Source organism: Biomphalaria glabrata, chromosome 14 (genome assembly GCF_947242115.1).
Source record: "Biomphalaria glabrata chromosome 14, xgBioGlab47.1, whole genome shotgun sequence".
NCBI classification, from domain to species: domain Eukaryota; kingdom Metazoa; phylum Mollusca; class Gastropoda; family Planorbidae; genus Biomphalaria; species Biomphalaria glabrata.
In genome coordinates, this window is record NC_074724.1 from 6,674,504 (window position 1) to 6,689,692 (window position 15,189).

Here is a 15,189-nt window from a genome sequence, read left to right on the forward strand (position 1 = left end):
CAAATATTTTAGTCTGAAGATGATAGATTTTTATTCTCTCACATTCATTACTCCCCCCCCCCCCCCCCAATATAACACAATCATCATTCAAACTGCAAATTATGCATGCTACATATATGTCAAGAGAAAAAAAAATCAAATGTGGCTCACAAGCAAAGGTAAAAATGGATTTTAAAAGTCAAATAAATCAGGTTGCAAACAGAAAAACCCTTGCAGAGTAGGTACTCAACCCTTTAGAGATGTTGTTACTAAATGCTGCATGAGGTTTGTGGGACATATTTATTTTCTTGAAAGATTTCGAGAGCAGTAGACATGAGTTAGATTGAGGTTAGGAACATTAGTGAAGATTGATTTCTATGGTGAGAAACTTGCTGCTATATTGTTGAAAAAAAGTGAAGGAGAATTTAAGGTTAAGTAATTTATTTTCGGTTGCTTATTGTTTTTTTGACATAATCATTAGTGTTATGTGCACTTTTCTAAATTTCAGACCAAGGTTGACCCATACAAGATGGAAGTATTTGAAATGTGCTAAAGAAACTATATTAAAAACAATAATTTATCGCAAGCAGCGTTTACATAATTTGATACCAACACAAAAAGTGTCATATGTTACAGAACTTGTATCAGAAATGTATAATATATTGTAGGCAATATGAAATGATGATACTAGAATATAATTCAAGAAAACATAAAAATAATTTACCTTTTTGTTGATGCAATTTATGTCTGTTCAAGAGGATTAAAAAAAAAAAATTGTTAAAAGAGGAATTCAATGTATACTATTTTTAACTAATACTCTTTACTTATAAATCACAGAGCTTATTTCAAATAAGAAGATAATTATGTTCTATGCATTTAATACGTCAATCTAGTTAAAATTAATCAGTGACTTAAACTCTGCTAAGTCAATGATTTTCCTGACTGATTTAGGCAACCCATCCAATATAACGGCACTAGAGAAGAAGAACCACATGTATGAATTTGTCCTAGCATGTGGAATAAGACATATGGCTCTATCTTTGCTACTTTATTGTATATTCTTCTGTCCTGAAGTGTCTCTAAATGTAGTGATTTTACTACTACTACTACTACTACTACTATTACTACAACTACTACTACTACTAATAATAATGGTGTAACTCTTAAAGCAATTTGGTAGGTAGACCTGAGTTTACTAGTATTGGTGTTGATTTGGAGCCATTCAGTATTACAGTTTGTTCTCTCCCTATCAGAAAATCCTGAATCCATTGATGAAAGGAACCATTAATCCCTAAGTAATTTATTTTTTTAAGAAGGCTATGGTAGTGAACTTTGTCAAATGTCTTAGAAAAATTTAAATAAAATTGCATCTTTTTGCTCATTATTATGTAATCCCTTTGAAAAATCATCATTAGTCCTATTAGTTAAGTTTCATATGACCTATATTTCCTAATGCAATGTTGTATCTGTGAGGACATTATGTTTATTTTAGTGAACTATGATATTGATACATATTATGTCTTCTGGTATTTTACATGTGAAGCTGGTTCATGATATTGATCTTTAATTTCATGAATCAGTTTATTATTATTAATATAACAACTTTCTTTTAATCTATTTATTATATCAAGGATGGCTGCCTGGTCGTGCAGTTTTGCGCTGGACTGTCATTCAGATTTATTGATGGTCCCGGGTTCAAACCCTGCCCGCTCCAATCCCCATTGTACTGCGGGAGGTTTGGACTAGGAAATAATTATCTTCAACTCCAAAACATGTAAAACATTTTACTAACAAAGATATGTTGAGACAGTATGTGGAACAGCCAATTATTTATCATGCCTAAAATATTTTATGATGTAGACTAATTTTAAATATTTTAACTTTTTAAATTACTTGTCTTTCTTTCTATGAATACATTTTAAAGAAAAAAATTGCATGATTATTTTCTTTGTACCAAGACCTTATTTAAAGATGTTAATTTGAAAAAACTATTGTATAAAACAGAAGGTTTTATTTAAGGAAATCCATTTAACAAAAAGATAATAATCTATGACATAATTTACTTACTTGTGCATTGATATACCCCAGCAACATTTATAATAGACAAACTCCTCAAAATAACCTGAATCAGAAATAGTTGTATGTTTTAGTAAATGCACATATATTTCTATAAACTAAGACATACACATGAGCTGAGTAGCTCAACAATAATTACTGTAAAGGAAACTTATGGTTATAAATTAAACTTTAAAAAAAAAATAATTAAAAAGTCTACTTTAAATTATAATACATTGGTAGTTATATAAATCCAAAATGTTGGGAAGATGTTTATTACCTCTCTTTATTTTCATCCATAAAGACAACACTATCAAAGTGACAGTTATTAGAAGCACACATACAAAAGAGGTTGTCAATACAAAAGCCATTTCTATTAAACAATAAGTATAATACAATATATTAAAAAAAAGTACATCTATTTAAAAAAGTACATATATTTAAAAAAGTACATATATTTAAAAAATACATGTATTTGAAAAAATAAATCAATTATATCCAGTTGATGAGTATTATTTCAATATGTCTAGAAGACAAAAAAAAAAAAGTAAGATGTAAGTAAATTACCACAAAAAACAAACAAACATGTAGTTACCTTTAGTGTTTCCCTGTGTAGATATTTCAGTTGGTATTGATGAATCAGTTATAGAGGGTGTCTGTGTCACTAGTGTGTTAGTGACTGATTTAAAATTACAAAGCATTAAATATACATTTAAGTTTTAATTTAATGGTAAATATATAAAAGTTGAACTTAACTTATTTAATGAAGCCATTTAAAAAAAAAAAAAAAAAAAAAAAATGGCCTCAGCATTCATACATAATAAACAGAAAATAATAAGTAGGAAAATAAATGTATAACTGGGAAACTTTAAATCTGTTGTGTAGCCAAAACTCATTATACCAAAACTCAATTATATCAAAGACTGTGAGGATCTGAAAGTTGAAGATTAAGTTCATAATCATCATGAAACTCCATTTGAGTGAGGGCTTAAGATGTTCTAATCCTCTCTTGACAAGGCAATGGGGTCTAACCCTGCTGCTTTGCATAGTGCATGTATGTACCGATACAGGTCAAGAATTTGTGGTTTCCCAGACCTGTCGAGATGGATATCAGCAGTTCTGGGGCAGTCAAAGAAGTTTTGCCGTGCCAAAAATGAGCCAATGGGACAGTATACAAGGTTAACAGAGTGAGAGTTGACATGAATTTTTCCAAGGGCAGTGTCAACAGCTGCTTTGGAACTCACCCAATTAGCTTTACTAATAACTTATAATTAACATACAAGTAAGCTTTAGAGTAATAAAAAATCCATGATCTTTGCTACTCAACTAATTTATTGTTTTTAAAAACAAACGTTCTTGACCTACTTTCTGCATGATAACAATGGTTCATAATAAAAAACAATGGCTCTTTATGACAGTCAGATCTTTATTTTGTCTCTGCTGACGAATAAAAAAAAATTACCTGTTATCTCGTAAGACCTGTATATATTCCTTTTGTTATCAGTAATGTTGGGGTATATAGTAACATTAACTTGATATGTTTCATTATCATATTTATTCCAAAAGGAGCAAACTGTTTTGAAATAGGGACCATTATTGATCTTTGCACTGTTATAGGTTGCATTTACAGTTACATTATATGTCTGAAATACACATTAGAATGTATAAACATTCTTTTACAATATGAAATATAGATTTAAGCAAAGCAATTTAATTTAGTCTTGAATAAAAGTTCATCATAAAGAATCATTGTTGCAATCCAAATTTTTCTTGCAAATTCATATCTGAATAAAGAAAAAGTCTCAGCAGAATGGAATCTTTAAGTCAAAGATTATCGATGTAGCAGGAATAGCATCAGATTTTAAAACAAAACAAAATTGAAAAACTGTCAATTTAATCATTAAAAAAAAAGAAATAATAATTTATATTAATATAAAGTTAGAATGATTTTTAAAAAATAATTACGATATGTGTTAAATATGCGATCTATTGGTCCCAAATTGGTAATGCATTACAGGAACCATTTTATGCCATTATTGTATACTAGTCGACCGGCGGCGTAGCATACGCCACTATTTTGTAGGGCCGACCTTAGGCCACTGCAACCTATGCACGCGGCCTCCTGTCGATTTAACAGGAGGTCCTGGAAATCTGAAATTGCAAAATATACGAAAAAGTCCTGGAAATATCCGGAAAATCTTTTAAAAACTCATACAAATCGCCTGAAATATATAGATGAAAATTATCATTTTGGGGTGTCATTCAATATGGAAAACGCCACTCCTACGCACGTTAATAAAAGAACAAAAAACGGCATTATACAATTCTCTCAATTGTGGAATCTAGTAAAAGAAGCTTCTCGTGCCTCAAACTAATGAAGAATTACTTGAGATCAACAATTCTCGTAAATAGATTGAAACATTTGGTATTTTTGCTACTGAGCGTGATCTATGTAGGAAATAGATGTACTGTATGACTTCGCTACATGCAAATCTTGTAGAGTAATTCTGTTCGTAGTAGAGGATGAATAAAATGTATAGATGAATTTATTTTCTAATACAAACTCTTAATTTTCACTTATTATCCGTATCCGTACCCAAACTTGGCCCCGCGAAATCTGTTTCGCATAGGGCTCTACAATGGTTAAGTCCGGTTCTGCTATTTAGTGACGGATGAATACTACTTGCTCCTCGCCCCTCTTTTTTTCGCCTCTTAAATTACCTAGGATAACTCCCTCCATCCAAGTTGCAATAATAAAAGAGTGATCTTTCCATGGTGTCCAAACTCTTGAGCGTGCTCTGTCGCCTTGATAGTTACTACAGAGTAGATTACCTCCCCCCCTTTTTTTAAACGTGAGGTAGAAATAAAAAAAAAAGAGTGATATTTCTTAGTTACAACGGTGACTACGTGTCCCCCCCCCCCCCCCGTCTTGTTTTCTCGTGGACTATCCGCAGAAATAAGAGAGTGATCTTTCCTTTACTTCTTCTCGTTTAAACTGTTGAGGGATACGCCGCTATTTTGCAATGCTGGTCTTAGGCCACTGCAACCTATGTGACCGTAGTGGGCCACCACTTTCAAAGGATCCGCACTTTCATAGGACCCGCTCTAATTCTAGGTGTATATATTTTAATTTAAACCATTTTAAAACTTAAAACAGATTTCCCGCGCCATCCTGTCGATTTACCAGTAACTCCTGGAATTCTCCCGAAATCGCAAAATATACGAAAAAGTCATTAAAATATATGGATTATATAAAAAAAATTGTCATTTTGGGGTGTCATTTAATATGGAAAACAATTCTCAAAGATAGATTGAAACATTTGGTAATTCTTGCTATTGAGCGGGATCTATGTAGGAAACAGAATTATTATGATATACTGTATGACTTTGCTACACGCAAGGCTCGTAAAGTAGTTCTGTACGTAGTAAAGAATGAATAAAATGTATAGATGAATTTATTTTCTAATACAAACTCTAAAATTTCACTTATTGTCCGCTTCCCTACCCAAACTTGTCCCCGCGAAATCTGTTTCGCATAGGGCCCCAAAATGGTTAAGTCCAACCCTGCTATTTACATATAGTAGATTATATAGATTAGTTAGTAGTCCAAATCTACCGCAAGACAAAGGGGGATGGGAGCGGGCAGGGTTTGATACATTTAAACGACAGTCAAGCATGCAGCCAGTCATCCGTAGTGTGAATACTACTCTTATTTTTTGTGGACAGAAATACTTCTTACTACTCGACAAACTCTTGAGGGAAGAAGAGAATTATATATATAGATTGATTGTTTATATCTATTTATTAAAAAGGTTTATTTTCTATTTATTAAAAAGATTAAAAAGTATGTGTATTTTTTGCAGAATAAAGTATTGTTGCCAGTCACAGTTTTCTTCGTAGGTGAGGTAGAGCTTTTGCAATCATTAACCCTTCAAACTGTGTTATTAGTTGAATTATTGTGGAAAAAAAGCTTTTTAATCACTTTTGATCAGTATGTATTTATTTATATTGAAAAAGAAAAAAAATACAATTTAGAAATTTAGAATAAAAAAAAAAGAAATGCAAATCTGTGATGAGAAACACATTCTTTTTGAGCAACATAATAGCTTTGACTTTCAAAAATATGTTTTGGTTGTTTTATGAGTTTCTGACATTCCATGAGAAATACAAATTATTAAATCCAATTTAGAACCTTTAATGCCCACCAAGTATGGTACTAAGGCTCGTTGAAACAGGAGGATGATTGGTTGCTGAGATAGCTATTCAATCCTAATAAAAAAAAACACCAGCTTTAATTATAACAAACAGCAATCCAACAGACATCAAGAACCTGGGAGAGGATGGACATCTAGCTGCAATCAATATGAATCCTGTTATTGAAAAAAAAAGACAGCTGAAAGCTGACAACACCAGTACCATTACTAGACTGTGAAGAAAATGCAAAAGGCAGTGAAAAAAAAGAATGTTCAACCTCACCCACTAAGGAGGAATCAGTGAATCAAAATACTGGTTCAAGACTTTTTAGCAGTAGTAAGTTAAGGAAAATTGCTATCATAACAAATTTTCCTTTGTTTGGACCAATAAAGTTATCTTATTATCATATCTCAAATCATATCTTTAAAATTAATAAATAGTATAAAACATAAGAAAAAATTACCTGCATAAAAACAAAAAAATAATTTTAGCAATCTACAGAGTAGCGTGGGATAGAATTTTCAGTAGCATGAAAAACCAACTAAACATAAATTAAGATTTTCCTTTTCTGGATGATGCTAAGACCTTACCTCTCCCTTTAGAAGATGACAAGGTTTCCACCCCTTTAAAGTTAGTAATTTATAAGAAAGAAGCCTTAAATAATAAAAATGTCACTTACATCATTAAAAATAATGTTAAAAAAACAATAAGCCTCAGGGAATACTTTATTAAAAATACAAGTAATGTTGAACTCCTCTTTGATACATTGAGGTTTATCTAGAGCTAAAAAAAAAAGAAAACACTTTAGTTAAAATCATTAAACATTTAAATATAGATATAACAGAAATGAACAATAATAATAATTGTTACTATAATGCTAAAATAATGCATTTAGTATCATGAATGTATATTGTGTGTCCTATCATAAAAGTTGTTTGCTGTAATTATGTATTGTAATTTGTAACGCACAATTGTATAAAAAAAAAAAAAAATCTATTTTCTTCACAGATAATAAAGATTATTATTATATTTTTACAAAATATTCAAAACAAATTAAAAGAGCTTTAATATTTACTAATATTTAGTACACATAACAAAAAAAAACAAACAAACAAGATTACAAAAACAGTTTGTGTGCAAACACAAACTCAAAATCAGCCCCCAAAGTAGTCCATCAATGGTAAGTAAAAAGGCAGGTTTCAATATTTTCAGAAAAGAAAAAATCAGAATTAAATTCTATCAAAGACAAAGGACAGAGAAGAATGGATAAAGAAGGTTGACACATCTTGTGTGGTGTCCCAACAGTCGAGCAGACCAAGGGATAGGTGAAAGTGAATGTGAACCTGGCCTAACAGATGTCTTGTAGTGAATATCTAATTGATCTAATTGTTTTGTAAAGGGTAAAGGGTAATTCAAAGACTCAAGGAAAAAAAAACACAACATTTCATTTAAAAAGATATAACAAAATAAAAACTCCTTAACTTTGGTATTCCATTCTGCAGTACACATGATAATATGAAAAACTAATTAATTATTGTTTTAAATTATGTTCCAATTATATGCATATTGCATACTAAATATATTTTTTTCTTTTTTTTTTTAAATAAACTTTTTTTCTTTTTTTTGGAAATGTAGTAGTTAGTATGACCGAACTTACTTAACTTAGCAAATAGCAATAAAATTGTAAAAAAAAGAAAATATTTTTTTTGACAAAAATCTAAAATCTTTGCATAATTGTGTTAAGTTTAAAATATGGTTAATTAGTTTGCATTGGGCATGTTTTATTGTCAAGAATATTGCGTGTGTTAGACGTTACACCTAGTTCTTGTATTGTTCTTTTAGCGGAGAAGACGTTCTGGTTGTAAGTTCTTTCTGCGTTACATTTCTCACTGTTCCCCGTTTTAACGGCTTGAGGCTGCGCCGTAACAGAGTTTGGCCTTGTGCAGGTAGCGCAGATGTAGATTCTTATATATTTCTCTGATGTAGAAGTGGATTACCGGGACGTGCGTGTGGCCGAAATTGAGTGTATGTCGAAGGAGTGTTCTTCTGCATAATTTCTAATATAACCAATGTATGAAAGTTTGCTATGCACACTTGTAACTATTTTGCATATTAACGTTTGTTAATTGTTGCAATTTAGTATTTAATGATTTATTGTTTACGATCTTTGATGATTCATTTATTGTTCGTTAACGTGTACTCTTGTCTTTGATGTCGTTATAATAATAAGGCTTGTCTTCGAGTCTAATGATTAATTAGGAATGCAGTATTTTCCGCGGGTACACATCCCAAGCTGTGACATACATATTTTGCCACACCGAGGGCAAGCATAACCATTGCCTGCCTGTGATCGATTAAGATTTTCTTTTCGCCGTCTACTTCTGTCCTCGGCAGAGGATTTTCTTTTGGTCTCAAATGTGTACCCCGTGGCCTATATTATTTACTTAAGACATTAGCAGTTATATCATCCCCTAGCTAGACCCGTAAAACCCACTTTGACACTGATTACTTGTTAAATGATGCTTCACTCTGCACATTCAAGATACTAGGTAATTGCTTCAGTCACAATAATAAACTAATCTAAAATAATTTTCAAAAGATCTGGCCTAATTTGCTCAGCTGCAGATATAGACCCCTGCAGAGAGATCATGTTTCGATAATAAGGAATAATAAGGATAACAAAGATATATTTTTTTTTACTATTTAAAGATACAATAATAACGTTAAATTGCTAATGTACAGCACATGTGAGGTGAGCACTTTGCTTTATGATAATGAGAGCTGGAGAAAAAAAATTAAGCAAACCGGTATACATTGAACAGTTTTCCCATGTGCTGCTTACGACATCGCAACATATGATGTGCATCTCCTGAAGGGATCGTGTAATCAGGAAGTTTCGACATAGGCTTCTAGGCAATATTGACTAAGACAGTAAAGGCATGACGCCCACATTTCAGTTGGAAGAATTGTTAAGGGAATCCTCATCAAGAGATTTCCGAGTGAGTGGGACAAAGGGGCCCCCAAGATTAACATACAGAGATGTAAGCAAGTGGGATCTAAGGACAACAGATAGCAATGGAATAACTTGGAAATAAAGAGATCAAGATTTGGCAGCTTGACGACAGACTTCGAGTTGGTTGGACCCTTAACATTTGCTAAAGGATTGGCACGGATAAGAGAAAAAGGAAGAAAACTGCCCAGCCTGGTAGTCCTAATTCCAGCAAAAAACTTTATATATATATACTTAAGTATAATTCTATTTCACACAAACTTTAGGGAAACTACAGTTATAGTTATTATTGCGTCCAGTAGTCCAAAGCTTACAAAGAAAAAATCCTAACGTATTTATAAAAGATATTTTAAATTATTTATATTCTAATTGTAAATAAATATAAATCTATACAATGGTCTGAAAATATTTACCATAGACTTGCAAGTCACATGTTTTTATGTCCTTTAGTAACTTCACTTGCCATTCTCCAAAGGCTGAGAATTTAGTTGAATTACTTGTCCAGCTTGTGTTAGTGAGTACTTCAAGAGTGATGACGTAGTGGTTTTCAGTAAGTTGTTTTGTAAAATTAATTATTTTCATATTGGTAATGTTACTGCCTTCATCTACACATTTTGAGTCCTCATCTAACAAACAGCTAAGTACTGGTACCGGTACTGAAATGTTATTCTTAGAAAACTGAAGTACTGGCTGAGCATTTCTGTGAGTCTTATTTATTGTACGATTGACGTAAGCTTTTAAAGTTGCTACTGCATTTTCGTGCACAGGAGGGCACTCTAAAAGAAAAGAATCTGAACACAAAAAATGCAGATTGAATGTATTATGTATATCGTAAAAAATAACACGATTAAAAATGGTCTTTATCATGCTATGGTTATAATAATAATTAAAAAACCCAAAGAAACGGAAAAGTGGTTTAAGTGCTGGGTGTTATGTCACGATTGAGAAATAATTGTTTCGTTCTTCTTCTTCTTCAACGTTCTCATTGTTATATATGAGCGTTCAGACCAATACATGAGATGAACTGCGCAGTTGTTTCCAAATCAGGGAGGTTTCCATATAGTTTTCTTTCTATTGGGGTGTTTTGGGGCCAGTGTCTTGTACGGGCCTCTTGGTAAAGAGAACAGTTTTGAATGAAATGTTCAGCATTCTCTGGTGACACTCCACATGGGCAGATTTCACTGGTTCCAAGTTTGAGCTTCCGGTACATATGTTGTCTCATTCTGTTGTGTCCGGTCCTGATAATACGAAAGATTTAGACGTTGATCTTGTCGGGATAGCTTATAATGGGCATCATCTTTCTTGTGATTTGGATGAGAGCTTGTCCATTTCTCATTTATTTTATTTCCTATTAGTTTCTTCATTTCTTCTGGATAGAGTGCAATGTTTAATTGTGAGTGTGTGTTCCCACTCTTGGCGAGTGTGTCAGCCTTCTCATTCCCTTCTAGTTCTATATGTGCTGGTTTTTTTGGAAATAGGGGAAGTTTTTACTTAGTGAAAGTGACTTAAAATAAGTTTTTTTTTTAGACAACAAAATAGAAGTCGACATAAACAAACGCTTTCAAAACAACGTGGAAATAAGAAGCATTTTATAAACAGCTAGAAGTAGATGACATTCGACGGTTCCCTTCATTGTTATTAAACTTGTTTGATACTCAACATCAGCGTCGACTAACTTCTATTGATTGTTCGCCTTTCGCCTGTGTTAGTGGATTCTACATTGTGTTAAGTGTTACCTCCAGTTGGTTTGTTTGCATTCGACACTGCGGAAGCGCCTAACATGGGACAAGTCCCAAAAGCCCATGAGGCGCCCTGACCACACTTCCCCGTGGTGGAGGCTGTCCAGTGCTGTACTATTGTTACGATTCTCTCTCCTAATCAGGCCTTCTGAAAACACTGCTAAACACAACACAACACATCAAGAACTTGACAACAAGGCTCCAAATAATCTGTAACTTTAATAAGGGTCAAATAAAACAGCCAATACGACACAATTGGCAACACAACCAAGTACTACAACGTTAGACTGTATATCACTGTACTAAACTCATAATAAACTCTACTGTCTCTTACTGGACTCGTACAATTCACTGCACCGGGACCGACTTCAGGCCGACTAACAGTCCCAGTCTCAACGCTCTCCGGTTTTGAACTGCCGCTTTCCAACACTGTCTCTCTGGTCTGCGCAGGCTTATGATCAGATGACCATAACACGAGCGCTATTCACGTGCAAAGTTCATGCCAGTACTGTCCCTTGCATTTCAATATAGCACGCTAAACTGTATTACTGGCCTGTGTCACATATGTCAGCTGATCACACGCAGTTAATTCTTTTGCGTCGCGAATAGGATTATAACACTATTATAGCACAGTGCAGCACTGGCTATTGTCCCGTTGGCTCAAATTTATCACGGCTATGACCAAATTTCGATTCACGGTGCCCAACTGTGGGGAAAAAGATGAAACCGTGTCTCATATTATTTTTGACTGCCCCAGCCTGGCTTATCTCTGTATATATCTCTGTCTGGGACCTGTATGGTGACATGTATGCACAAGCAAGACAGCAGGGTTTCTGTCCAGGGCTTTTGCAAGAGAGGATTGGTGCGTCTAAAGCCCTCACTCAAATGGAGTTTGAAGATGATGATGAATAAACGTTGGCGCACGAGTTATGTAGCATTTCATTTAATAAATTCATTTAAAATGACATCAAAGGACTTTCCACTACGTCACACGACCTAGTTAGACTAAAAAAATCTTTGTAAATACGAGTGTAGATAGACTTTGGCAAGAAATATCCAAGACATGATTTTGTTTTGATAGTCCAAAGTAATAATATTTTAAAGATTCATTTGGCGTTGTAAAAAATGTTTTTTTGTAAATTGTTTTACATGTTCTCGATGTTCCTTCAAAGTAGAGATAATCTACTTCCTAGTCCAAATCTCCCACTGGACGACGGGGGATGACATCGAGCAGGATATGAACCCAAGATCGTCGAGACAATTAGTCAAGCGAGCGTACCGCACGACCAGGCATTGCTGTTTACTTAATAACAAACTCGCAGCCTATTAATGATTTTTTTTCGGTACGTGACGTTTAGGCGTAGCCGTTTTGGCACGAAACGATTTGGTGCAAGCCATTTTGGCGCAGGAAACGTTTAGGGGCGAGATATAATTTTTCGATAATTTAATAACAATGTTTATTTAATTCTAGTATAATATTTTATGTATAGTACTAATTCTTACACCATTCAGCGATTTTTGTTTTTTGTTATTATCTTTTGAAATGTTTTGCTTATATATAATAAGTCAGATTCCTGAGAGGTAATGACATGCTCCCCCCTCCCTTTAATTATAATTATAAGTGAGTTCTGTTAATCGCACTGAATGACATTCTTTGATTTCTTTAAAAAAGACCTAAAAAAAAAGAATTGACATTAGTTTAATATCTGAACAAGTTAAGATACTCTTAAAACATATACTTTGAGGAATTGGGTAGGGGTGATATGGGTGAAACATCTCCCCTTGACACAGGTGAAATCAAACAAATGAAGACAAGGCCAGCACCGAGCACTGGTCGTTGGCGTCATCTTCTGACTGGTCATTACCTGTGTGAAAACTATCCCGCCCCTTCCTTCTAGGCACATTTCCCTCCTTGTATATACTCTTTCCTCCACCCTTTCCTCTATCACGGGTAAGATCATAATCTGTTTCTAGCACCCTCTCTTGACATCCCTAGGTGCCAATTTAGAATCCTTAATTTTAATTCCGGAGCGGTCCAATGTCTCGCGTAGTTTGGACCATTCACTAATCATTTGTCCAGCACGCTGATAGACTAGCAAAACTTTCGCCATTTCATTCTATTATATTTTTAACTGAAAACCTGATGGCAGTCTTTATATATATAAACAATGGAAAACGTCCAGTCGAAGCGAAGAAAAGACAAAATTTCGCATGAAGGATACCTCTATGTTTTTGATAAGTTTAGTGCAGACCACTCTAAGAAGTTCTGGCGATGTGAATTTAAAAATGAATGTAGAGCTCGACTACACACAGATGCTGTAAACAATGACCTTGTTCTAAATCAACTAGGCCAGCAGTGCAGCACAGCCTTGGCAGTGATGCTGCACAACTTCAGGCTGCCTCTTTTTTAACAACAATTAAAAATAGGACTGCTTCTTCCACAGAGATCCCATCTTGTATCATAAAGGAACTTCAGCAGTTTCTTTTGTATGATTCCGGAGAACAATAAAATAATTTTACTAATCGGTAGTGAATAAAATGGCAGTTGAAGAAGTCAAATGAAAAAGCTTTACGTGTATGGGACATTCTATATCTCCCTTTCTATATTCTAACACAGTGGTTCCCAAACTTTTTTTTGTCTCGTAGATCCCATGCCATGACTTCCGGGTTTTGGTAGACCCCTGCTCCAATTATATTTCATTTTTTTTTTTTTTTGGAAATTCATTAACTTCAAATTTCAAGTTTGTTTATTTTTTTTAAATTAACTTCTAACCAGTGACTCGAATAGTAAAAAAAAAAAAGTGTAAAGATACATTTTAGGTTATATCTGTTTATTAACAAAATTCAAACTTAAACCAAAATAATAGTTACTATGTATTACATACAATTATGAAACACACTGGAAACGTTTTGTTTTAATAGATTTGCAAGATCAGCATTGGTTGATACGGAGATTATGTTTTATTTAAGGATATGTTCAATGAAGTAGTCCTTTCAAAAATTAAATATTAATTTGCCGTAAGTATCATTGTAAACGTTTTCGCAAATAACAATTTGTGTGTGTGTGTGTGTGAGTGTGTGTGTGGATTTTGCTTCTCTATAATAAATCGAAAATATGTCTATAAAAATACATCTTTACCAGACAAGGTAGACTCAGCCAGCTCTATAAAGAAACATGTCATTTGGAGAAATGTGTTGTTTGCAAAAAATTATATAAGAAGAAAGAAAACCTTGACTACAATCCTACAGAGCAGAATAATTTAGTGAAGATTGTGTATACATGAGGAAAAAAAGTCCCTTATTGGCCACATTGAGGTCGGCCGTTATATAGTTTTGAAAAAGTTAAATTAACGAATGATTAATTTTGGCTAGAAAGTTTTCTTAAATAAAACTTTCGGAATGACATCAAATATAAAAAAAGAGAGCACTTACGTCACTCGTCTTACAGTGGTACAGTACACTAAAAACTTTCTTAGCAAACAAGAAGAAATTTTGCGCAATTAATCATTTGTGCGTCATCTTAGTGTAGACTCTAATACCATTTTAACCAAAGTGAAAGTGAAAGCTTTGTGGCATCTTCTACAAACACTAATAACATTTTAAAGATTTGTCTTCAGACATAGAAAACTAATTAGTCTGTGAACTTGTTTCTTATATAGAAGTTGGGCTATTGAGTCTGCTGGTGTAAGATAAAGCTTTTTTATTCTGCGCTCTTATGCTTGAAGTTGTTTTAAAAAACATATGTGTTGAAGGAGGGCGCAAGGAATCAATAATTTATTTATTTCTGCATAAGAAAAAGCTCTTCTTTTGCAAACACACTCAGCCTTGAATATGACTTATTTCATTCTTTGTTTTAAAGCTTTAATAAGAAATGGAACTTTGCTGTCACTAGTGACTATAACTGTAACTTTGGATCTGCCACATAATACACTTTATGCAACGGATTTCCGCAATTAAAATGCAAACAATTTATAAAACACTGAAAACACAATAAGATAATCATTCATTGGCAAGTTTAATTTCTTTCTCATCCTTCCTTAGTTCCATAATAAACCAATCTACATAAGTGTTTGTAAGAGTCTGTTCATTATTAAAGTAAAAATAAGAAAAGACGAATATTTCCGAATTGCATTGTAATACTTTAATAGTGAAAGCATGTTTAACTCTTTCTCTCCTAACTGACGATACCAACGTTGATTCCACCAGAATGTG

General features: G+C 33.3%; 1 protein-coding gene across 12 annotated transcripts in view; it reads right to left on the reverse strand.

Annotated features, from left to right (window-relative positions):
* Positions 1-15,189, reverse strand: part of LOC106076788 (uncharacterized) — a 71,773-nt gene that overhangs the window by 10,480 nt on the left and 46,104 nt on the right. For 7 of the 12 annotated variants that reach the window (XM_056011444.1, XM_056011442.1, XM_056011443.1 and 4 more), the window contains 7 exons: positions 9,652-10,029; positions 6,908-7,011; positions 3,497-3,677; positions 2,630-2,713; positions 2,315-2,407; positions 2,047-2,101; positions 704-726 (listed from right to left, as the gene is read on the reverse strand). In XM_056011444.1, the coding sequence (XP_055867419.1) occupies positions 704-726; positions 2,047-2,101; positions 2,315-2,407; positions 2,630-2,713; positions 3,497-3,677; positions 6,908-7,011; positions 9,652-10,029 (918 nt within the window). Of the gene's footprint in view, positions 1-703; positions 727-2,046; positions 2,102-2,314; positions 2,408-2,629; positions 2,714-3,399; positions 3,475-3,496; positions 3,678-6,907; positions 7,012-9,651; positions 10,030-15,189 lie in introns of all 12 variants that reach the window. The other 5 variants (XM_056011452.1, XM_056011450.1, XM_056011449.1 and 2 more) reach the window with 4 other exon arrangements.